Below are 24,698 nucleotides of genomic sequence, written 5' to 3'. Positions count from 1 at the left end.
CCTGATGACACAATCAAAAGATTGATGTCTTATCCCAAGTGCAGAAGTGTCGAAGTAATAAATAACCCGGCAAGACTAGAGTCAAACCACAGGGAGGTGAACTATATAAAATTACAAATAATAAATGGAAAGGAGTTGAAGAGAACTTTTGAGATGAGATATTGATGTAAGGATTAAACAAAGATAAAACAATGTCAAGGTTAGAGGATCCACTAATGGTATTTCAAATAAGTATAATATAAACTCTTTTTATTACTTAACTGGAAACCACACACAAAGGAGGTTCCAATCAGATTATAAATTATTAACATGATTATATTAATTATCTTATTTGAGTAATGTCAATACTTGTAAATGTGGTCAGGTATTCATGGTGATAACTTATATTAACAACAAATCAAGTTTCTTTCATAGCACAAGTGTCGGTTATACAATACTACTGGCTATGAAAGTTCAAAGTATTTGTTGTACCAAGGGTTGTACAACACAAATCTAGATTAACAATTTAACAAGCAATGTATTAAGAATGAGTAAGATAACAAAAACAAAACATGTTAGTATCAAACATTAAAGTCCATGTTGAGTTTATATTATACTTATTCTTACACCAATAGTTGTACCCTTTTCACCTTGACAAAATTAGCTTAGCTAAACATCATGAAGAAGAAACACATAAATAAACAATATAAGAACATAAACATGATATAAGTTAACTAAGTATAGTAAAGGAAATGAAAAGCATAAACAAGAGATTAATATAACAAATGAGGTTTGAAATAGTACGAGATAAATGTTGAGATCTCCTCAACAATATAGGCCTCACATATCGAAGCCTCAATGTGCACCTTGTTCTTAACCTTTTTCTTAAGATTGAACAAGTACATGCATTAAATTAATCAAATATTTTCAATTAAGAAAAACAAAGAAAATACTTTTATATATGAATTACATTGCAACTATAATATCTAACTGTTCGAATGGATACATCCATCTATACTGGACCAGTCCTCCAACTTTTGCCTCGAACGGTAAATGTATGGGGAGATGCTCCATTGAGTCAAAAAATGATGGAGGGAATATCATCTCAAGTTTGCATAGTGTCTCGACGATATTTGTTTCAAGCCTCTCAATATGACAACATTCAACTTGTTGGAGCATATATCTCTAAAGAAATGACTGATCTCTGTGAGTGCATCCCATTTCCCTTTTAGCAACAAATCACGATAAGCTAATGGAATGAGTGTTTGCATAGACATGTGGCAGTTATGAATCTTCATTTCATATAATCTTCAAACACGTTCTTTTCTATGTGCATGACGTTAAGGTTATGGTGAAGGAGATTGGTCTTCCAATAAGAAAGCTCCTAAAAAATACTTCGCTTTACCCAATTGTGGGTTAAACCAAAACCAGGAAACTTTTGCTTACCTGATTGGAGACCAAACACAATGTCACCGTACTCTGATACAACATCATGCAATTCTTCACCAGAAAGAAACAGGGGTGCAACATCCTTTTCAACTCTACCAACAAAGAAATCCTTTATGTTCTTTCTGTGCCTATGATTCGGTGGCAAGAAACTACAGTGACAATAAAAAAAAGAAGCGTTACCTCCATTTGTTAGCGTGAATGCCTTGTTGTTTTCCATGCAGTATGGACATGCTATTTTTCCATGCGTGCTCCAACCAGAAACCATTCCATAAGCTAGAAAATCATTGATAGTCCACATCAAAGCCGCCCTCATAATAAAATTATATTTCCTCGATATATCATAAATCAAAGCTCCGGAGGACCACAACTGCATCAACTCATCAATCAACGGTTGAAGACAAACATCTATATTCCAGCTCGGGCTGCTCGGACCGAGTATGATAGTAGATAAAAACATGAACTCTGACCTCATACACACCCCCGGTGGCAAATTATAAACCGTGAGTATGACCGGCCAACAAGAATAAGGAGCAGTAAATGACCCGAATGGGTTGAATATGTTTGTACACAACCCAAGACACACGTTTCTTGATTCAGCTAAAAAGTGAGGATGCACACTATTAAAGTGTTTCCATGCTTCGTCGTTAGAAGGATGCACCATCACTCCATCAACTGTATTATGTGATTGGTGCCATATCATGTGCTCAGCAGTCTTTGGTGACATGAATAACCTCTGCAGTCTAGGTGTGATTGGGAAGTATCTAAGTTTTTTATATGCCACGAGAGTCTTTCCCCTACCAGTTATGGGCTTGTAACAGGAATGCTTACATGTTATGCACTCGGTCAGCTCAGCATTTTCAAGGTAGTATAACATGCAGAAGTTACGGCACATATCAATTTTCTGGTATCCTAAATCGAAGGGTTTCATCATGGACTTTGCAGCATAGAAGTTCTCTTTCAGCCTGTTCCCTTCAGGTAAAATGCTTTTCGTCCATTCAATAATTTTTTCATAACCGGCCTCACTCAACCCGTGATCTGACTTGATGGTGAACACATGTGCTACGGCCGATAATTTACTATGGTTCGTGCAGCCATCCCATAATGGTTCGTCAGAATCTTTCAACAGATCAAAAAACCTTGTTGCATCTGCATTAGGTTCTTCTTCTACGATTGGACATTGACTGACATTACCTTGACTCATTCTCATTGCATCCATAACCATATTCCTGTAAGGATTACTGATGTCGTTTGCAACTGCATGCACGTTGCTAGCACTAGAAGTTGACCCAACCACCCTTTCTCCCATTCTCTCATTACGAACAAATAGTTCTCTATGTGCAAACCAACACAGGTAATCCTCCATGAACCCCTTGTGTAGAAGATGCATCATTACAATATCTGGATGCAGATACTTTTTATTTTGACACTTCCTACATGGACACCTAATACCGCATCGAGTAAAATTTCTGGGAATAGATGTTGCGAAATTAATAAAACCCTGAACCCCGTTACAATAATCCATCCTCCGCAATCCTTGGAGTGAATCTCGATACATTCATGAACGATCATTCATGACTTCTATCGAACCTCTATAAAATTATGATGACAACATATATTAATTAACCATGTAGGTAAATAAATTTGCAAAAATATTGGTTTACCTCGAGATTATCCCATAAACTAATTAAAACTTCTCATAAATATTCATTATCAATTATCAATGTCCATACAAATTTATACATATAAATTTATGGAAATTACAACTCCGCAATAGCATTGATAAAAATTAAAACAAACCCGTTAAACAAGCTATTAATTATTTCACCACAACACATATAATTCGGTAATTCAACAAAGTTTCAACAATTTACAAACAAATACAATTTTACAAAATCTAAAACAAACCATAACAAGTACAAAATTATACATTCATACTACAAGTTTGTTTGAGAAATAACAATAAAACATGTACATACACTAACAAAATACATATACTAAATAAACAATAAAATTAACATTTAAATGTTAAAATTAAAAAAAGATAGATTTACTTACAAAAAATTATAAAATCCACAATAAATCAGAACACGGATGTTGTGACCACAAAAGTTAAAGAAATATGACTTGTGTTGAGAAGAGGGGGATTTTTTTTGGGGGGTGGTTGTTTGCAGTTTGGGAAGGGAGAGTTGGGATGGGGAAGAAGAAGGAGAAATAGAGGAGGACAGTGTCGGCAGAGTGGTGATATATTAACTTTTGCCGATGGAATCGCCGACGGACTCTGACACGATCAAAAGATTGATGTCTTATCCCAAGTAAAGGAGTGTCGAAGTAATAAATAACCCGGCAAGACCGGGGTCAAACCACTAAGAAGTGAACTATATAAATTACAAATAATATATATATTTAGTAAAACAAAGACTTTATGAGAATTTTATGGGATATTGATGTAAGGATTAAACAAGGATAAAACAATTGTCAAGGTTAGAGGATCCACTAATGGTATTTCAAACAAGTATAGTATAAACTCCTTTTATTACTCAACTGGAAACCACACACAAAGGAGGTTCCAATCGGATTATAAATTGTTAACATGATTACATTAGTTATCTTATTCGAATAATGTTAATACTTGTAAATGTTGTCAGGTATTCATGATGTTAATTTATATTAACAACAAATCAAGTTCCTTTCATAACACAAGTGTCGGTTATACCATACAGTTGGTTATGAAAGGATCAAGTATTTGTTGTACCAAGGGTTATACAACATAAATCTAGATTAACCATTTAACAAGTAAAGTATTAAAAGTGAAGAAGATAACAAATACAAAACATGCTAGTACCAAACATTAAAGTCCATGTTGAGTTTACACTATACTTATTCTTACACCATTAGTGTAACCTTTTAACCTTGACATAATAAACTTAGCTAAACATAATGAAGAAGAGAAACATAAATAAACAACATAAGAACATAAGTATAGTAAAGGAAATGAAAAGCATAAACAAGATATTAAGAAAAATATAACATGAAATAAAACTTAAACATTACAAAAATATAAAGAAATAAAGAGCATGATCTTGATCTGAAAACCAAGATGCCTAAATGCATGGCAAATGCCTCCTTTTATAAGCCAAAATTCGAAACTATTGATTTGATGACTAATTGTTGAGTGGGTGGCCACATCTTGACTTGGTGACAATCCTTATCTTCTTATCTGAACAAAACATCATTGCTAACAAAAATTTGAATAGATAGTCTTCATAAAAGTTCTGGAAAATTGTCTCAGATTTCCAACAAAACAAGAATCAGCGCATTTGGACTTCTAGAACTTGAGTTATGGGCTGAACACTGAACAGTGTCTGGGCTGCAGGACGGATTCCGACTTCTCCGTTGTTGCTACCATTTGTACTCGAAAATGGCACTTTTAAATCTTGGACTCTTCATGAAAGTTTTAGGCCTATGTCTTAGCTTTCTATACATATAAACTAGACCTAAATCCAAGTTCTACAGCTCCAGTTATGATCCAATAACCGAATGGTGTTCCAGTTTGGACTGAACCACCATCTCTTTTCTAAGCTTAGCCCTCTCTTTGTCTTCTCAATTTCAGTAATTAAACTCATCAATCAATCATTTCATTTATGTGATAGGCCTGCATTTAAGATGAACATTTACCATAAATTAAAGGTATCTTATATTATTAGACATGTTATTATAAAACACGCTCTAGTTAAGGAGTTATTGATACTTCAAGTGCAAAATGATGATATAAAACCTTGATAAAAATGCACTTTTAAGTACTAATTACACCCCCCCAACCGCTTATTACTAGTCCCTAGTAATCAAAGCGTTAAAATAAAAAAACAATTTGCAAGTTCCACAAAGCAAGGCATTCATCATTCAACTTCCATTAATCTATTAAGATAAACAAACTCTCATTCGATTTATATGTTTACTCAATACCCCTTTACCAAGATATTAATAAACCTTTCTTTTATGCTCAATATATCAACACATAGTTATGGGGCTTTACTTGGAAGAAAACAAAATTTTGTTCCAATGTTTAAGGTTAACTTCCTTAGGTTGGGATGATTATCTTTTTTTTTAAGTAATAATTTATAACACAATGTATTTTGAACCCATGTAGTGAGCTTTAGGCTAATGACTCCCACACTAGTTGGTCATAGGGCATTAGGTGTTAAGACACCCCTTCGAGCTTAATAACTCGGGTTGCAGTTACTAAAATGTAGATAGTGCAATGTTTGATTCCCTTAAGCTTTCTCCTCAACCCATGTAACAAGCATTGGGCTAATAGCTTCCAAGTCAGTTGACTTTAGGGTATTAGGTGTTAAAACACCCATTCGGGCTTAATTGCTTAAGTTAGGGAGGCTACAAAACCAAACTTATCTATGTTTTTATTTATTTATTTAATTACATTTATTATCATTTTTTTCCTTTTTTTTTCTTTTTTGCAAATTATATATTATCCCTTTCCCTTAGTTGTTACCTTTAACAAAAAAACATAATTAATGTAATGATCCAATGTGCAACCCATAAGCATGTGTTAAAATGTGTGTGTGAAAATGATGATTTATAAATACTTGTTAAATAAGTATATGAGTAGAATCAAGTGACAATAATGCGAGAGTTTATAAATCTAAATATTTCATGAGAAGTATGTGATAGACCTTGTTATGAATATTGCAAATAACCATTGGAAAATGTTTACTAAAATGCGTCTCAAGAGTCAATAAAATTCTCCCTTACTCTGTCATCCTAGTAATAACAGTTTTGTCAAATGGTTTTATTAAAAACAAAAGCAGTTAGTTAGTTTTTTTTTTTGTCAACTATTACCCTCTCTCCCTAACTAAAACGAGACATTGTCCTCAATGTCCTAAGGCAGAAAGATAGAATATAGAAGACATCACCTGAAACAATGAACATTGACAAACCTGAAACACACTTAAACAAATATAAAAAACAACAAAACACAAATATTATGCTATTAATAAAACCAAAAGACACACATTATTACAAACTAAGGCTTAAATTATAGTTGTGATTATGGCTCACATCTTCCCTTGGTTTTACGTCCAAGAACGACTTAAACGCCCTCTATGGGTCGAGGATAGGTTTCCTATCTAGTTTTCTTAAAAACTAGCAAACAGGGTCTTTTATAGTCAGATTCCCAAGACTATGCCGAGCATGTTCTTTATGAAAATGGGGTCATAAGTCATGAAATGCACAATGCACATTGCCACTAGGATATGTCCCAAAAGTCAATAGAAGATTATCTAAAGACTCTTTATGTTTTGAAATAAATCCTGACTTTTGATAATTTTCACAAGCTTTGTAGAACACATGTGTGTCTTTGAACATGGTGGGCCAATAAAATCCACATTGTAATATTTTTGCAGTCGTCTTTTTTTATGAGAAATGACCCCCACATGCCTCAGAATGACAAAATTTAATGGCACCACTTACCTCATTGTCCGAAATGCTTCTTCGAAATATTTGATCAGGACAATATTTGAATAAGTAAGGGTCATCCCAATAAAAATTATTTACTTCGTTCAAAAACTTTCTTTTGTCTTGGGTACTCCAATGAGCTGGCAAATCTCCTATTGCAAGAAAATTGACAAAATTAGCAAACCAAGGCATTGGACTAAAAGAAAGTAAGGATTCGTCAGGAAAGTAATCATCGATTGGTGTAATGTCAGATGTCGAATCTATTGTCAATTTTGACAAATGATTTGCGACAACATTGTCGGTGCCTTTCTTGTCCTTGATTTCTTCCTGAGAATAAATCATTTGCAATTCTTCATATTCATCAAACTCAGTTTTACTCAAGGTAGATTCAAATTGATCATAAACTAATTCTTCAATAAGATCTACTTCCTGTAAATCATTATCATCTCTAGGTTGCTTGTAAATGTTGAAAATATTTATCTCCAATGTCATGTTTCCAAATGATAACTTCATCAGTCCATTCCTACAATTAATCAATGCATTAGAAGTTGCAAGAAACAGACGTCCTAAAATAACAGGGATTGGATTGCATGTTTCAATAGGTTGTGTATCCAAGACAACAAAATCTACAGGGTAAATGAATTTATCAACTTGTACTAACACATCCTCAACTATTCCTCTAGGCACTTTTACATATCTATTAGTAAGTAAGAGAGTTAAAGAAGTTGGTTTTAACTCACCTAGATTGAGACTCTAAAAGAATGAATATGGAAGTAAATTCACACTAGCTCCAAGATCAAGTAAAGCTCTTTCAATTTTATGTTTTTTAATAAAGCAAGAAATTGTAAGACAATCAGGGTCTTTATATTTCAAAGCATTATTATTCTGAAGAATGGCACTTACTTGTTCGGCTAAAAAGGCTTTCTTTTTCACATTCAGTTTTCTCTTCACAGTACACAGATCTTTCAAAAATTTAGCATAAGAAGGTACATGTTTAATAGCATACAACAAAGGTATATTGATCCTTACCAGTTTTAAAGTTTTAAAGATTTCAGAGTTGTGATTGACTTTCCTTTGTTTGGTCATGGCATGAGGAAATGGAAGTGCTGGTGGGGAATCAGTCTTTTCTTTATAATGTTCAGGTTCAACCCTTTCCTTACCCTCAAAGATTAACTCGTCATTTTTCTGACACGATTCATGAATAGGTTTTTCAATAACCTTACCACTGCGGAGAGTGACGATTAATTTGACTTGATCCATATGTTGGCTTTCAGAACTACTTGCATTTGCATTGTATTGCCCCTTGGGATTTTGCTGTGGTTGAGATGGAAACTTACCTTTCTCTTGAAAACTAAGAGCAGATGTGAATTTTGCAAGAGCGTCTTTTAGATCTGCCATGGTTTAAGCATTTTGAATGTTGATTATCTCCTGCTTTTCAATGAATGCATGCAATGTTTCCTCAAGATTTTTCTAGGAGATGGAGCATAAGAAGGTGCATATCCATGAGAATTTTGGAAATTATGGTGTGTTTGAAACGGTGGCTGTGAAGTTTGTGCATTATTGTTACTACTCTTCCAACTGAAATTTGGATGATCTCTCCAACCAGGGTTGTATGTTTGCGAGTATCAGTTATGATTTGACCTTTAAAAATTGTTTAAAGCATTGGCTTGTTCATGGAGACATTCCTTGAAAGAAGGTAAAGTTGGACAATCAGTGGTTGAATGTTCATTAGTTTCACAAATTTGACACATAATTTCCTGAACAAATTTTAATTGACCATTCTTTTTTAATTCTAGTGCCTCGACTTTTCTAGCTAAAGATGCAAATTTGGCTTGGAGGTCATGATCTTCCCTAAGGTTGTACATACCTCCACTAGATGTATGAGGTTGAGTTTTACCCGGTGCCTCATAAGTACCTGTAGTGTCCCAATTTTGAGCATTTTCAGCAAGCAAGTCTAGGTACTCCATTGCTTCATTAGGGTCTTTATCTTCAAAAGTTTCATTGCACATCAATTCCACCATTTGTCTATCTTTAGGTGTTAACTCTTCATAAAAATATCATACCAATCTCCATGTTTCAAAACCATGATGAGGGCAAGTATTAAGCAAGACTCGATACCTATCCCAACATTGGTAAAATATCTCTCCTGGTTTTTGAGTGAAAGTAGCAAGTCTCCCCTTGAATTTAAGGATTATTTCAAAGAGACCCTACATTTTGCATCCTCAGGAACTAATTATTTTCCATCGGTATTATTTATTTATTTTTCACTTGGTCTTGATAAATTTCAGTTTGACAATGCATTCCTCGAATTGTAGTGAAAAGGATTATGCACGAATAGAAGTATCCTTCAAAATATTACTGGAAAAAGAAATTGCGCAGAGCAAGTTATTATTTAATATCGAATTTGATTAATAACCAATCAATACATGTAAAAAATAAGAAAATACAAATAAATATTATTATTACAACAAGAACAGCATCGATCCTAGACGAAAATGTGAGAATTCGAAGACAAAGATCCACTGATGTCCATAAACTAGAAGGACGCAAACATGGAATAGAATTTATCAGACGTGGAAACATAACTTGCTGCAACAAAGTTTGGCTTCAGCGTTTGGTGCTATTCTGATGTGGTTTCAAGTAGGTCTTGATCATACGAAAAGGACTCCTGCATTGTTAATAAATTAGTTTGTTGAGCATGAAAAATGAATACAATAAAATTAGTAGTTATGGAAGATGATATACAATAATACCTTATTATATATTTCATGCCATTGTTTATTCAATTCTCGACTTCTTACGGCTACGAGCTGATCCCTCCTCCATTCGAGATTTTGATTTTCTGTTATTGCAATCATTTGTGTTATGAGAAATGTTGACAGGTTTTTTTGATAATAATAAGAGGAGATGAAAAGAGGCCTTACATGTTATCGTTGAGTTGAGTACTTTCGTCCTTCTTCAGAAATTGCTTAAACCACTTCACAGAATTTTTGGCATATCGTTTCAAGTTGTTTTCGTAGTCAATGTAGAAGAGACCAAACCTTGAACCATAACCGGATGCCCATTCAAAATCATCCAAGAATGACCAAGCAAAAAACCCCTTGACATCGACACCATGGTCACTGCAAAAGTGAAGTTTTTAGAGCAGATCGGACTGAGAAAGAAAAAACTAGGACTGTTTGAAAAAGGAAGCGAGAACATGAATTTGGAAAGAGCAAACTCACTTGATAGATTTCAGAACATTGTGGAAAATGTCTTTATAATATTGCTCTCTTATGGCATCATTGAGGGCTTCCTCTAATGACGAGGAATTCACGTCATCAACTCCTAATTTAAAAAAAAACCAACAAATCAGTAAATCAGAGCTTCTTGACAACTATAACCATAAACACACGAGGGTTGTTAACTCTGTTCTTACCATTTTCAGTGATATATATTGTTGGATTTTCATACGCGTCCTTTATGTAATTCAAGAGATGACGAATACCTTCGGGATAAATATAAAGCCAACTTGAACCCGCCTGCGAATTTGATTTATATATCTCAATACCAAGGGGAAAAACAGAAAGATTCTACATATCAATTACTAATTTGTTGAAACAAGAATGAAGAATCACATTCACCTGTGGGCCTATTGGTATTCCATTTCTCTCCCCTGCACGTAAAATAATATCAACATAAGTGAGAAAGTGTAGAGTTTTAGACCTTGTATTCTTCTTATTCTGAGAGTTTTTTTTTTTTTTATCACTTAATTAACAAGTAAATAAATATTTCACCTGGCCAGTTAACACGAGCATCTTCCATAAACCCAATATTTTTATAGTCAACATCCTCAACATTCTGAGCATAGTATGTAGTGTAGTAATTGACCCCAATAAAGTCATAAGATCCTCTCAGCATCTTGGATTCCTCCTCACTGAATCTAGGCAATCTTCCTCCAACGTAGTCGTGCATATTCTGTGGATAGTCACCTTTAGTTAGAGGATCCATGTACCTGCCAAAAACATAGAATTTAAGATCTTGGTTTCTTCTCCATAGAATTTAAGAATCCAAATTAATGCTTGAAATTATTATATCACCCAAATCAGCTAGCAAAATGCTTACCATCCAAGCATAAAATCAAGGCTTCGTTTGGTTGCCATCCGATCACTTTTACTAGTCGAGTAAGGTTCAAACCAATGAGAAACGAGGGTTATCCCAATTTTTCCTCCTTGACACGTCTGACGAGATTTTGTCAAAGATAAAATTAGCAGAGTCACACCGAAAACTTTGGTGAAATATGTTATGAAACGAACCACAAATTATAGCTTTAGCTTTCGCAAACCTGATACTTTTCCTTGTATACTTTCACAGCCGTTGCATGAGCAAGCAATAGATGATGGGTTACAATGTAAACCTCGGTGGCGCCAGAGATTTTGGGCTGGCCTGGATAATTCTCCAAAGTTGAAATTCTGCCGGGTGCCAATGTGCCCGTGTCATAACCATTGACGCTAAACATAAAAGGCTCATTTAAAGTGATCCAGTGCTTCACTCGGTCTCCAAATCTTTGAAAGCAAAGCTCCACAAAGTCTCGGAAATCGTTTCTATATGAGTTTTGAAATTATTAGATTCAAGCATGGAGGATTTAAATTAAAGTGAGATGTTTATATAATATGAATATAATTACTTACAAAATATTAGGGCTCAAGAAACCACCATATTTGTCCTCAATTGCTTGTGGAGTGTCCCAATGAAAGAGAGTTGCATAAGGCTGTATACCTGTACAATTCAAAGAAAAACTAATATGAGAAAACTAAAGTGTGAAACGTTTTGTATGAGAGTTTGGAAAATGCTTAATTTTCAAATTTTCGAAATTCAAGCAAAGTAAGATTGCCCCTGCATTTACCATGGCCACTTCAAGATTCTTATTTAGTCGGTAACATTATTATGAAACACAGTCATCAAGGAAAAGGAAAGGGTTATAACCATTTTCTATGAGCTCATCGATGAGATTGTTGTAAAACTGGATCCCTTCTTCGTTTATTCCAGCACTTAGTCTGCCATCTGATGAAATCAATTCGATGATTGAAAAATCAAAGTAAGGAAACATGTGGGACTTCGAAAGTCAAGACGCGTCCCATCCTCGTGAATTAAAAAGGAATGAGATGTAGGGTAAAAACAAAAGAAAACACTTACGTGGTAATACCCTAGACCAAGAAATAGAGAATCTGAAAGCATCCATTCCCATTCCCCTCATTCTTTGCACATCTTCCTACAACATTTTGTGTAAAATATATCAACAAGTGTAATGGTGATCAGATCCACAAAAGGCAACTAAAAGAAAAATAAGATGAACATCGTACCTTATAGCGATTATAGAAATCAACTGCCACCTTTGCATTGCTATGGTCACTTATCCTCTCTGCAATTTTTCAGAATTTGTTCTTAAATTCCTTTGAATATATATTATTTGATAAAAATCATATTTACATCTTTAATTTGCACGCACTTTCTCCCCCTAACCCCAAAAGTCACCTTCTCTCTTTCCTTTTTCTCTCTTCTTTTGGATTTAATAGACAAAATACACTATGGTTTTAGGCAGGCCATCAACATGCTGGCAGGTGACTCCTTGAGAGATTTATATTCGTTGTTTTAGTTAGGAAAGCATTGTAACGAACTCCTGCATTGAATAAAGAGATACCTGGATGCTCCTCGATGAAGGTGTCCCATATATTCGGCCCTTTACCTCTCCTGTTTGTTTCACCTTCAAACTGCATATAATTTAAACGTTATCAGAGAACAAACAATTGAGGCGTTTCTCTCTTCGACCAGAGTAGTTGAAGCAATGTTGTACCTGGTAAGCTGACGAAGAAGATCCAAAAACGAAACCATCTGGGAAAGAATTACGACTCAACTGGGCAATACTTCCCATGATATACACTAAGTCTTTGTTGAACAGCCTTGCAGAAGAGCAATAAAAGCTTGGGCAGCACTAAAGATTGTTGGGTGATCAGAATAAAGAATGTATAGTGAGATAGCAGTGAAAAATAAATAAATGAACTTATGAAGTATGGATTTTGTAAGAACATCGACATGCCAGAGCCTATTTATAGGCATCATTTTGAAAGGTTGTTCTCAACAACCAAGAAGGATAATTGTGGTCAATTATTATTATTTGTTTCAGTTGACCGATCAATGAAAATTCAATTTGGAACTTCTAATTGGATAAGGATATTTGTCATTTGAGGAATTCATGGTGTTGAAACAAGCTCCAAACTTAAGATTCCGTGCTCTAATTGCACTGTGAAGCCTAGCAATTGTACCTGAAGCTTGCTGAGAAAATTCAGCTACCGGATCGTCAACATAAGAATTGTCAGCGACATTAATTTTCTTGTTTGACGGGTTTCCAGCCCAAGAAGAGTTTTTAAATGGTAATGTGTGTATGTTCTGAGCTACAAAAAACATTACCAATCACGTGTTAGAAATTTTGCATGAAACAATTTTCATTTATTTACGCTGAATTAGCCAAGTCAAGCACAATACATGATCTTTAACCAAAAGCCTAGGAGAGTAACCTATTACGATCAATCGCTAAGATGACCTTTCTTCAATCCCAAACTGACAACCATCTCTAAATCGCGCAAGAAATGCTTTGAAGCGATCAACTAGTCATCAGCCTGGAATTCATTTGGCTTTGAAGCCATCAACCAGTCATCAGCCTGGAATTCAATTTTACAACTGTCTGGAATTTCTTTTCCAAGAAAGTTTATCCGCGCGAAAACTTCAACTTGATTAGGAGAAACAAACTGCGTTTTGCTTCTATCGGAATTCAAGCATCCTCTTCAAGCCTCCAACGAATTCCTTAACAATTAGCGTTATTAGATTACCATTTTTATCATACTATCCCCCATTATCTAGGCACGATTAAACACAGAATACAAATCACACCACAGTATAGTGCCTCAAGTTCACGTAATTATTGTCATTGTACTTCATTATTGAGATTTCCGAACATTTGCAAGATGCTTATAGACCTTTTTTCTTTTCTTTAGTTGAAAGGTTGTCAGTAGAAAACCTATAATTCTGCTACCATGCATTGCTCCATATACGAGGATTATAAATAGGAGCTGTATAAAATATATAGGTGTATCTTTAATTTATGTCTTTATAGTAATCGAGTAGAATTAAATTAAAGGAGCACCATTAAGAAGATAGTGACCGAAGGAATAAAAACTTACAATATAAGTATCTAAAAGAAGGAGCAAAAAAACAAAAATCAAACTAATTAGTCTTGTTCAAGATATATTCAAGACTTCTAATCTGATTAGAACCTATGTAACTAAAGTTTCTAACTGAGGATTTCAACCAAAAAGCCAAATGTAAGGTACGATCAAAAATCATATCCCAATTATAGACCTTGGACTCGAAGATAAGTCGATTGCGAACTAACTAGATAGATCAATAAAAGCCTTTGCATAGAAGAATAATATCCTGACACTGTAAATTGTCTCTGACCAACTTGTACCATTCTTGAAGATTTTGTTCAGGGTCCCTAAATAGACAACTTAAACACCCAAACCAATGCATGAATCTACCCTAAAAATTCCACGTAATAGTACAGTGATGAAATAGATGATTACTAGTCCCATTCTCCTCACAATAAAAAGGAAAACGAGCATCCTCATAATTAACAAACCCCCTCTCAGCTAAAAATCCCCTAGTGTTGAGACTACCATTAAGCAGGAGCCATATAAACACATCAATTTTAGGAGGTGCAAAACCTTTCCAAAGCAAAACAAAAAAAGAAGGAGTCCCTGAAGCATATAGGCTATCTAGAAATTTGAAACACTGAATAAGTATTGGAACTATCAAATTTTCATACCTTACTATCTTCACCTCCAGAAAAAACTAAACCACGCTCCACCTCTGCAATTAAATTTTCTCGCATACGAAGCTCACGAGACCTCAGATTCCTCCTCCAAGTCAAGCTGACTGAATTATCAATTAGGTTATACACATTTGCAAGGCCAACTGATTGCTGCAGAGAAAGATTAAATAGTGTAGGAAATAAATTATTAAGAGGAGCTGGAGTACCTAGCCAAGAATCGATCCAAGACCAAATGTTAGTGTCATCACTTACATTGAACCAAATGGTTGACTTAAGTGGAATGGCTATGCTTTCTTTTGTGGAGAAAGTCGAAACAATGCCACGCCAAGTTGGAGAAATAGAAACAACAGACATAAGAAGCACATTGTCGTGGCGTGCACGATGTCGATTGGCGGATATGTCTCCTAAGTGTGTTGGAAAAGGGTTTTGAATTTAATCATAAAATTATGATTATAAGGTTCAGGAGTCGCCACCTACTATTATGGTTACTAGAAAACCTAATGGTCTGCGAGAGTTCGGGTAAGGGACTGGTTGTGCAAGGGGAAGACGTATCACCTAGCGCACCCTACCTAAGATACGCTGCATTGTTATTTAATTGTTATTCTAAGTCGCATTTCTATTCATTGGTCTTGTCTAAGGTTCAATGTAGATCTCCCTTCGTGAGGAAGTCTCTACCTTATTGGGTTAAATATTGACAATTTTAATGGCCAAACTTGTTTATTTCTTGGATAAAGCTAAGTCATAGCATTCCGAATGACAAACTAATTATAATGGGATATTTTGTATTTTGATCAAACCCTAATAGATAATCATAAATCGGTTATGATATCCATTTTGTATTTTTTAAATCATGATAAAAATGATTTTTATCTCTCTTTAGAAAATATGCATGGCCAAACTTGTTAATGGCATTTTTTCATTTGCATGCACAATTTATTCTGCATGCAAATGGCTATGACAAGGGGGTTTGGAGAAGAAAAAGAAGAGGAAAGCTTGCCTGTCCAGAGGAGAAAATGTAAGACCCAAAGTTTTGGCCCAAACCCAAGCCTAAGTCAACTCAAACCCAACCTAAGTTAACCTAGGTATGTAAGGAAAATTTGCAAGGTAATTACTTTTCTCTTTTCTAATTCTTATGGCCGTCATAACCCTCTCATCATCAAACCAAGGATTTCAGTTAATGATCTTGAGTTTTTCGGGTTCAAGAAAAGTGGAAATAGCAAGTAAGTGATTCTCTCTCTCATGTTACTTTTGATTATGATTTATTTATGGAATGATAAAACAAAGAGATTAATTAGGGTTTATAAGGATTTGAAGTTTATGTTGTTAAGATTAATTTATGATTATTAGGGGTTTAATGTTAAGTGATTGATTTTGAGTATGTTGTTAGAAATAAGAATTTATGAGTTGATTTGTTTCAATTGTTTTTTATGGGTTAAGAAATTCATTTCAACCTTGCTGGAAAATTTGGACAGAATGGTCTTGAGGATGAAGATGATGAAATTTCATTTTGGTCCTTGATTTATGAAAAAGTACAGTTTAGTCCCTAAACTTTGGAAAAAATACAATTTGACCCCTAAATTTATTTTGAGGTTCTGGACAGTGTTATTATAAGTTTAAGGATGATGAATCTCAGTTTGATAATTGATTTGGAATATTTTTAGTTTGGTCCCTCCATTTTGGGAATTTACATTTTAGTCTCTGAACTTTAAAAAAATTACAATTTGGTCCCTGTGTCGTTCTGGACATAATTGAGGATGGTTGATGGGTGAAATTTCAATTTGGTTATGTATTTACAGTTTGGTCCATTTTTGGTAAAATTATGTTTTGGTCCCTGTTTTGGATAATTGTCGTTTTAGTCCCTAAACCTAGGAGACTAAACCTGGTTTTCTTTTATGCATTGGAATCTTTTATTTGTGTTGTTTTGAGTATATTTCATATATTTTTTGTAGGTTCTCCTAACGATCCTCAATAGATTTTTCGGATCTTTCATTTGATATTCCTTTTAATCTATATTTTTCCGAGTGGGTGGAATAATCTCTTTAATATGCATATAATATAAATAAATATGTATGTTGATTATACGATGAGTACAACTAGTTAATTTCTTAAATATTTATATATATTGCTTTATTTTCTGAGTACACATTTATTCTTGAATTTGCACTTGCAATTTGTCGAACTAGATTCTATTCGATATGATATATATTTCTTTGATGATTATGTGAATATCTATTATGCCTTAATATAGGACTTGTCAGTAACTCCATGCTAACGGAGAGTAATTAGCCTATGTGCACATAGTATTCTATATACCTAGCTAGTGAGAGAGGCATCAGCCTGTGGCCACTGATCATCCCATAGTGGTCACCTTCGCGTGTTATCTGGTCACCTTTGGGTGTCATCTGATATCTGACATCTATTCCACTACTTTATGATAATATGTTTAGTATGTATATGTATATGTATATCAAGATAAATCACTTGCAAACTATTAATATCTAAAATATCTAAAATGTATATTAAATATTATTCCCTTACTGAGTTGGTTGAACTCACCCCTCATTCTTAATATTATTTCAGGTTCTTAGTTTCTGATAACAGGTAGTGTTTGTTGAGTGTTCTTGCTTCTTCAGTTTGGGTCGGTATGCTTTGCTTGTTTTGCGAGATTTTCCTTTTAGTTTTGATTCGATGTCTTACACGCTCCACGGTTACCTTGTTTTAATTAAGTTTGGCTTTTGACAATGTAATGAGTATTATGGATTATTGTTTTTGTTTTAATTACTAATGAGAAGTTTTGAACTATCATTTGGTTTCATTAGTTTTGAATAATATAATATTTTTGAAGATTATGAAATGCTACGTATTTTTAAATAATTTGTTCTTTTGATATGTCTGTTCTAAGGCTTAGCGTAGGTGGGGTGTCCTTTTGACACCGCTCCTATATTGTCGGTCATGGACATGGGTGTTTGGCTACAATTTGGGAGGGGAGAATTGGGATGGGGAAGAAGAAGGGGAAGAAGAAGGAGAAATAGAGGAAGAGAGTGTCGGCAGAGTGGGTATATATTGGCGACTACCGATGGAATCACTGATGAACATTTTCCATCGGTATACCCGTCAGTGAGTCCACCGTTGACTATGCCACATCACTATATGGAGATCCTGGTTGGAATCCCTCGGTCATTCCGTCAGTAAAATCATCTGAAAAAAATTCACGTCATCACACCGTTGAACTTTTCAAAAAACCTATATAATTTGTCGGCAATACGGTCGGTATATACCAACAGAAGTAGAGATGAAATTATTTCTATCGGTAATGTTTACCGATGAAATTATTTCTATCAGTATTTTCCTTGGTAAATTTGACATATAATCGATAAAAAGACCATATGCAATTTCGTCGGTGATTAAGCAGTGGAAGTGATATTAGTAGTAATTCTTTTCAAACTCTCTAGAATATACTGGCGGACTAAATCTGTCGGTAACACCGTCAGTAATAATTTAAAAATATATATAACTTTAAAAAAAACATCTATTAAACAGAAGTACAAAATAATAAAAATAAATTAAATTAATATAAAAATAAAATATTTATAATAAATTTAAAAATTTAAAAGTTCAAATAATATTAATCTAGAATAGAGGTGTTGAAGGAGGAGGATGAGGATAAGGTGGGTCTTCATTGGGATCGTGGGACCAATAAAAAAAAGCACATGTATCATTCATTTGTGATTTCATCTCCATTACCAATCAATAGAGTTCAGTCATCCCAACCGTGAGTTGTACATAATCAAAGAAAGCGAGTGAAGAAAATAAAAGGATTCAAAGATTAGTATATAAACATTTGACTTCCCATAAACTCTTTCAAATTAAACTGAAAGATTACTCGTATTTTCGATAAATATCTCCAACAAGAATTCACACTAACAATAATGACACTAACACAACCTTGAATTTATATACATGCCTTAATATATTATATGTGGATTGGATTGTGTAATATTTAACAGATTTACTATAAAACCCCATACGTGCCAAAAAAAACTCTACAATACCAAATCTCATGTTTTACCTGCTTTTAATTTGGCTATGACCAAAGAGTATAAAAAACACATGCAATTGGGATGTGGCTGCTGGATGAATTTGAAAGTAGAATTCAGCAGAATTTAATTACGATAGCGATTCGTCTACCCTACAGGTCGCTGTCGAAAGTGGTCCTACGGATAATGTTAGAGCTTGAAAGTGCAAAGAAATTACGACGGATGTCCTACAGTGCCAAGGGAGATATCCAAAGGCACCACTTTTGAATCACGCTTTATGACAAGATTCAGTCTCAACTAGTTGAATGCTCGAAATCGATGACCAATGGAAAATGCTACAATGGTTTTCAATCAATAAATTCCACAAGCTCATCAATGCAATACCATTTATTTTTCTTTGATTATATACATATTAATTATTAGAAAATATTATTTTCTTAGTTTATATTAAACAAATAAACAATACAGCTTATCACAAATAAAATATATTAAAAGTATTAATACATTCTCTTGACGTAATCAATCACCTTACTCAAACTCTAAGACTAGTTAAAAATTTTAGTGACCAAAATATCAATGGAATATCATTTTTTCTTATGAGGAAGACTTTTCTTCGACCATAAACAAATCAATAGTTAGAAAATATAATATTTTCTTAGTTTATATCATACAAATGAACAATACAACTTACCACAAATAAAGCGTATTAGGAGTATTAATCAATACATTTTCTTTACGCAATTAGTCTCTTTACCCGAACTCTAAAACCAGTTAGAATTTTTAATGATTAAAATATTAAGTGACAACTCTTAATTTCTTGTCCTTTCCATTCACACCATTTACAATCCAGAAAGATGACGTCGTACACGTATCACATATCATACAAACAATATCATGATTTGTCATGATATCAATAATTACTAATGATGTTACAAGGAGGTATAGACGTAAAATGGTCAAGAATATGCTCAAGATCTAATTGAGAAATGTTTTTCTTTGAGAAATTTTTTTAATATCATTTTTATTTGGGGAACTAATCTATTGTCTTCGTGGAAAAGTTGAAAAGGAAAGATTTTAGGAAACCACCCCCAAGTGGATGGGTGAAAACGAAGAGTCTATTGTTACCTTACAGAAGCTGCTTGATTTTACCTTCAAATGCCATCTTATTTGAAATTCTTCCAACTTATTTTGATTATTTGAAACTTCTTGATTTTGATTATTTGAAACTTCTTAGAAATTATGAAGTAATGCGTTCTCATTATTTGAAACTTCTTAGAATTATTTTTTTTTACAATAAAAAAATGGAGAAAAAGAGAAGCCCTATGAGATAACTTTGTCAAAGTCAAAGAAATTAATCCTTAATTTAAACTAAAAAAAAGAAGAAGAAAAAGTCAAGAAAATGCTGCTTGTACACGCTGGGAGGCTAGTGCCTATAAAATGGTCGTTCCATCCATGCCATCTTGCATCAAATCTCTACATCTTCATACATTCTACAGCTCTGTAACTCACCATCTCTCCTATCGAGGAAAAGGAAAAGCACAGAATCTCTGCCTCGTTAACAAACTTGCGTTACATTCTTTTGTACCCAAACAAACCTCTGTTTCACACACTAAGCCCAAGCCTTTATAATATCTAATCCTATTTATCCAAGTGCCAGCTTCAATACTTAGACTGCAATGGGAAGCATTGATGACTTCAGCCGTTATTCTTTCCCAGATGATTTTGTTTTCGGAACATCCTCATCAGCTTACCAGGTACATACTCTAAATTTTGCTGCTTCTAGTGCAGTAATTAGGAGGGGACAACAGAAAATTATTTAAAATAATACTAATGTTAATTAATTTTTCGTTATTATTTTATTATGATATGCAGTATGAAGGTGAAACAAACAAACATGGTAGAGGACCAGCTATATGGGACACTTTCACTGAGGAACATACAGGTACCAATCTCTCACATTAAAATTTGTACTTCCCTCGCTAAAAGTTGAATAGAATTATGTTAATGTCCTAAGAAAACCACCATTATTAACTTTTCAACGTTTGCAGAGAGAATAAATGATCATAGCAACGGAAATGTAGCTGTTGATTTCTACCATCGCTATAAGGTATGGGAGTTCTTCATCATATTTTGGTTGTGGTTATCTATATGATGTAAATAACTATATTCTGATTAATTTAGTGTAATAGTTCTTAAAAACAAATTGATAAATGTTACAGGAAGATGTGCAAAGAATGAAAGAAATGGGAATGGATGCTTTCAGATTCTCCATTTCTTGGTCTAGAGTATTACCACGTAAGTTTTTTCATTTTTTTAAAAAATTTGTTCTTGACATAGTAATAGTAATGACATCTGTTTTGACTGAGTGAATTTCCATTTGATATATAATAGCTTTCCGTTGGATTTTGTTTTGGAAAATGCAGATGGCAGGTTAAGTGCTGGAGTAAACGAAGAAGGCATCAAGTTTTACAACGATCTCATTGATGACCTCCTTAAGAATGGTTATAACCTTTCCCTTCCCTTCAATTAATCATAATATTTTGCCAAAAATTGATGCGAAAATTCTTATACAACAAAAGGTTTATCTTGTGCGCTCCATCTGATTATATGATCGATGTTTTGTAATATATAGGTTTGCATCCTTACGTTACTCTCTTTCACTGGGATACTCCACAAGCTTTAGAAGATAAATATGGTGGTTTCTTAAGTCCTAACATTGTGTAAGTAGCAACCTTTCGTTAATTATTCTTCAAATATCCAAAATTGTTGTAGCTTCGAAATATTATAATCTAATCTGTCATTTTGGAGACTTTGTGGACATATGCTTCTCTAAAATTCAAAACTTTCCTATAAATTTTCTCACATGAAACATTGATTTCCAGAAATGATTTCCGAGACTTTGTCGACCTTTGTTTCCAAAAGTTTGGAGACCGAGTGAAGAAGTGGATTACTTTGAACGAGCCATGGATGTTCAGTGTTCAAGGTTATGACATGGGCACGATGGCACCGGGTAGGATTTCTGTCGTTGTAAATGATCCCCACCGATCCTTAAACACTGGTGCCACTGAAGTGTATACGGTTAGCCATCATTTGTTGCTTGCTCATGCTGCGGCAGTGAAACTATACAAGGAAAAATATCAGTCATGTCAAGGTGGACAGATTGGGATAACACTTGTTTCTCATTGGTTTGAACCTTACTCAAACAGTGAAGATGATCAAAATGCAACCAAAAGAAGCCTTGACTTCATGCTTGGTTGGTTAGTATTTTTTTATATATATCAAATTCAAAAGTACTTTCTGAATTCTTAATTCAGCTAGAGAAGACCTGATATGTATGTATAAACAGAAGGTAATCAGTGTTTTTCTTCATGGTGGCAGGTTCATGGATCCTTTAACTAATGGTGACTATCCACGTAACATGCATGATTTTGTTGGTGGAAGATTGCCCAAGTTCACTGCCGAGGAATCTAAGATGCTGAAGGGATCGTATGATTTTATTGGAATTAATTACTACACAACATATTATGCTCAAAATATCGATGCAAATTATCAGAGTGTTGGATTCATGTCAGATGCTCGTGCTAATTGGACAGGTAACCAATGATCGATATCTTTTCTTTCTTATTCATCTTATTTTTTTTCAATGAGATGGAATCCCAATAGGTCCACAGGCTGGTTTAATCAATTATCAATTATTAATTTACTTTGTTATTTCTTAATTTTGTAGGAGAGAGAAATGGAATCCCAATAGGTCCACAGGCTGGTGTAAAATGGCTTTATATTTATCCCGAAGGCATCAGCAGGCTTTTGAATTACACCAAAGATCTATACGGGAACCCAACAATTTACATTACTGAGAATGGTATGGTTGAAATGAACGATCATACATTTAAGTTTCTTAGTACTTCTCTAACACTAAGTATATATGTTCTTAATGTTTTATTTTACTGATTTGTTTTCAGGGGTTGATGACGTAAATAACAATGCTTCATCACTAAAGGAAGCTCTTAATGATCCCATAAGAGAAAAATCTTACAAAGACCACCTTAAGAATGTCTTGAGATCCATCAAGTGAGTTAATTCTTTTCATTTATTGATAATAAGTTTTTTTAATCTATAGCAACAATTATATTATTAAGTTACCAAATCCATCTAACTGGGATTCAATATTTATTTATTGCAGTGAGCATGGTGTTGATGTTAAGGGATTTTTTGCTTGGTCTTTAATGGACAATTTCGAATGGGGAAGTGGTTATGCTGTGAGGTTCGGCCTCTACTATGTTGATTACAAAAATGATTTGAAACGATATCCTAAAAAATCAGTCAAGTGGTTCAAGCAGTTTCTTAGAAGAGACTCCCACAGTCCTATTCCACATACGTATCCTCTGATTACTTCTAATGAAACGTCGAAGATTGAAGATAGTTTGGTTCGGGATGCTAAAAGGCCAAGAAATGCCTGAATGCCTTCGGCAGGATTTGAAGTCAAATTAAGATGTTAGCATCTGCAAATTGGGCTTTCATGAGTGAAACACAAAGCTCTCAGCATTTATATATTCAAAGTTGTGGTTAAGAATAAAAATTCATGGTCATAGTTTTCCTTTGTTTTGTTCTAATTATGGTTCTGAAGTTTAATTTGAATATTCTATTATTATATCATTTTTTTATACCATAATTGATTATGATTCGTTTAATAATAATAGTTTTTTTTGCTAGAGTATTTATTGATAATCATGTTTAGCATGTTACAATAAATAAATGGGACTGGGTTAGTATAGAGCTGTAGGGTTTAAAGTTGGATTACTCGCAATTGTTTAGTTGAATTTAATGTGATTAAGATAATTTACATAAACTTATAATTAATAAGAAGAATAAAGATTAACATATGAATACATTTAATTAAATTTTATATGCATGGACATAGCATGGAATTTTATCAAATTAATAAATTACAAAAAGTTATTTGATGTAAAGTAAAAAATTCAAAACAATACATATAATTATTTGCAATAGTAAATAAACAAAAAAGAATTACAACAATATTTATAGATTTGTTTGTTGATGAACTTCAAACCAACAAAAGAAAATAACAACAATGTTATAATCAAGGATTCAAACCTTTGTTTTTAAGGCTAAATTGCTAGCAAAAAATAATAATTCTAAAAAAAAAAACAAATTTTATAATTAACTCAAATCCATGCTCGAGCTGAGCATAAGCGTGTGGTTTAAGTTAAAAACCCACATAATTTAGAGTCTATCTCCTCTAAGAATTTTGATATCTTGCGTGCTTAATTTGAACTTCTCAAGCCTCCACTATTGATACAAGAGGGTTTAGGGAAAATTGGTTGTTTTTTATGTTTTTTTTTTTATTATTTATTTATCTTAGTAAATCAAATATTATGGTTAGTAATTTTATTTTATTTTTTAGTGTGAGAGAATATTTTCTTTATTAAAATTTATCAAATTATCAAAGTTTGTTCAAGTACAAGATAAATAACCCTATTTATATTAATTTAGATTTATTTTTAAAAAATCCTAATAAATAAATAAATTATGGAGTTATTATAAAGATTTCTAAATAGAAAAAAATAAAATAACCAATAGTTGATTTTTCTCAAGCACTTTTTGTTCAATCCTTCCTATGTTTTCTTTCAATCCTAATCAATCAAGTTTCTGGTTGGGTTAATTGGTGTCAAAATACAATGATTCCTTATATTTTTTATTTATGTGGTGTTGAAAAAACATGATTTGAGTTCTTAGAGAATGACATGTTTATGATGGAGGAGAATGGTTTCTGACTGAGGAGGTTTTACCTCAACGTTATGTTCAAGAATTAATGATGATTAAGGATTTGCAAAGACAGGTTGCAGAATTGACAACCTATCATTTAGGATATCAGG

General features: G+C 33.5%; 3 protein-coding genes and 1 long non-coding RNA gene across 6 annotated transcripts in view; 2 read left to right on the top strand and 2 right to left on the bottom strand.

The window, feature by feature from the left end:
• LOC18094947 (COP9 signalosome complex subunit 2) overlaps positions 1–24,698 on the top strand; it is a 79,554-nt gene that overhangs the window by 22,174 nt on the left and 32,682 nt on the right. The gene's annotated exons all lie outside the window — the stretch shown is intronic.
• LOC18094949 (beta-glucosidase 12) lies at positions 9,283–12,942 on the bottom strand. The gene is made up of 15 exons (XM_024609951.2): positions 12,731–12,942; positions 12,578–12,647; positions 12,240–12,298; positions 12,073–12,148; positions 11,863–11,940; positions 11,568–11,655; positions 11,222–11,480; positions 11,002–11,117; positions 10,674–10,891; positions 10,521–10,552; positions 10,316–10,418; positions 10,122–10,224; positions 9,822–10,019; positions 9,651–9,739; positions 9,283–9,565 (listed from the first exon to the last, which is right to left on the bottom strand). The coding sequence occupies exons 1-14, from the start codon at positions 12,806–12,808 to the stop codon at positions 9,676–9,678; spliced, it is 1,542 nt and encodes a 513-aa protein (XP_024465719.2). The 5' UTR covers positions 12,809–12,942; the 3' UTR covers positions 9,283–9,565; positions 9,651–9,675.
• On the top strand, positions 20,267–23,457 carry LOC18094950 (beta-glucosidase 12). 3 transcript variants are annotated; one of them, XM_052447188.1, is made up of 12 exons: positions 20,267–20,412; positions 20,469–20,555; positions 20,674–20,743; positions 20,850–20,908; positions 21,021–21,096; positions 21,225–21,302; positions 21,434–21,521; positions 21,684–22,058; positions 22,180–22,394; positions 22,529–22,663; positions 22,764–22,872; positions 22,985–23,457. In XM_052447188.1, the coding sequence occupies exons 2-12, from the start codon at positions 20,478–20,480 to the stop codon at positions 23,259–23,261; spliced, it is 1,560 nt and encodes a 519-aa protein (XP_052303148.1). In that variant the 5' UTR covers positions 20,267–20,412; positions 20,469–20,477; the 3' UTR covers positions 23,262–23,457. The 3 variants fall into 3 exon arrangements, with proteins under 3 accessions (XP_052303148.1, XP_006369422.3, XP_024462719.2); XM_006369360.3 differs by having other exon boundaries at positions 20,287–20,555; XM_024606951.2 differs by lacking the exon at positions 21,225–21,302 and having other exon boundaries at positions 20,288–20,555.
• Positions 20,310–20,609, bottom strand: LOC127904305 (uncharacterized). Its single transcript, XR_008057323.1, has 2 exons — positions 20,468–20,609; positions 20,310–20,433 (listed from the first exon to the last, which is right to left on the bottom strand). It is a non-coding gene; the product is annotated as an uncharacterized LOC127904305 (long non-coding RNA).

Source organism: Populus trichocarpa, chromosome 1 (genome assembly GCF_000002775.5).
Source record: "Populus trichocarpa isolate Nisqually-1 chromosome 1, P.trichocarpa_v4.1, whole genome shotgun sequence".
Lineage (NCBI taxonomy): Eukaryota > Viridiplantae > Streptophyta > Magnoliopsida > Malpighiales > Salicaceae > Populus > Populus trichocarpa.
The sequence above is the reverse complement of the archived record's forward strand: the minus strand, read 5'-3'. Positions and strand labels throughout refer to the sequence as shown.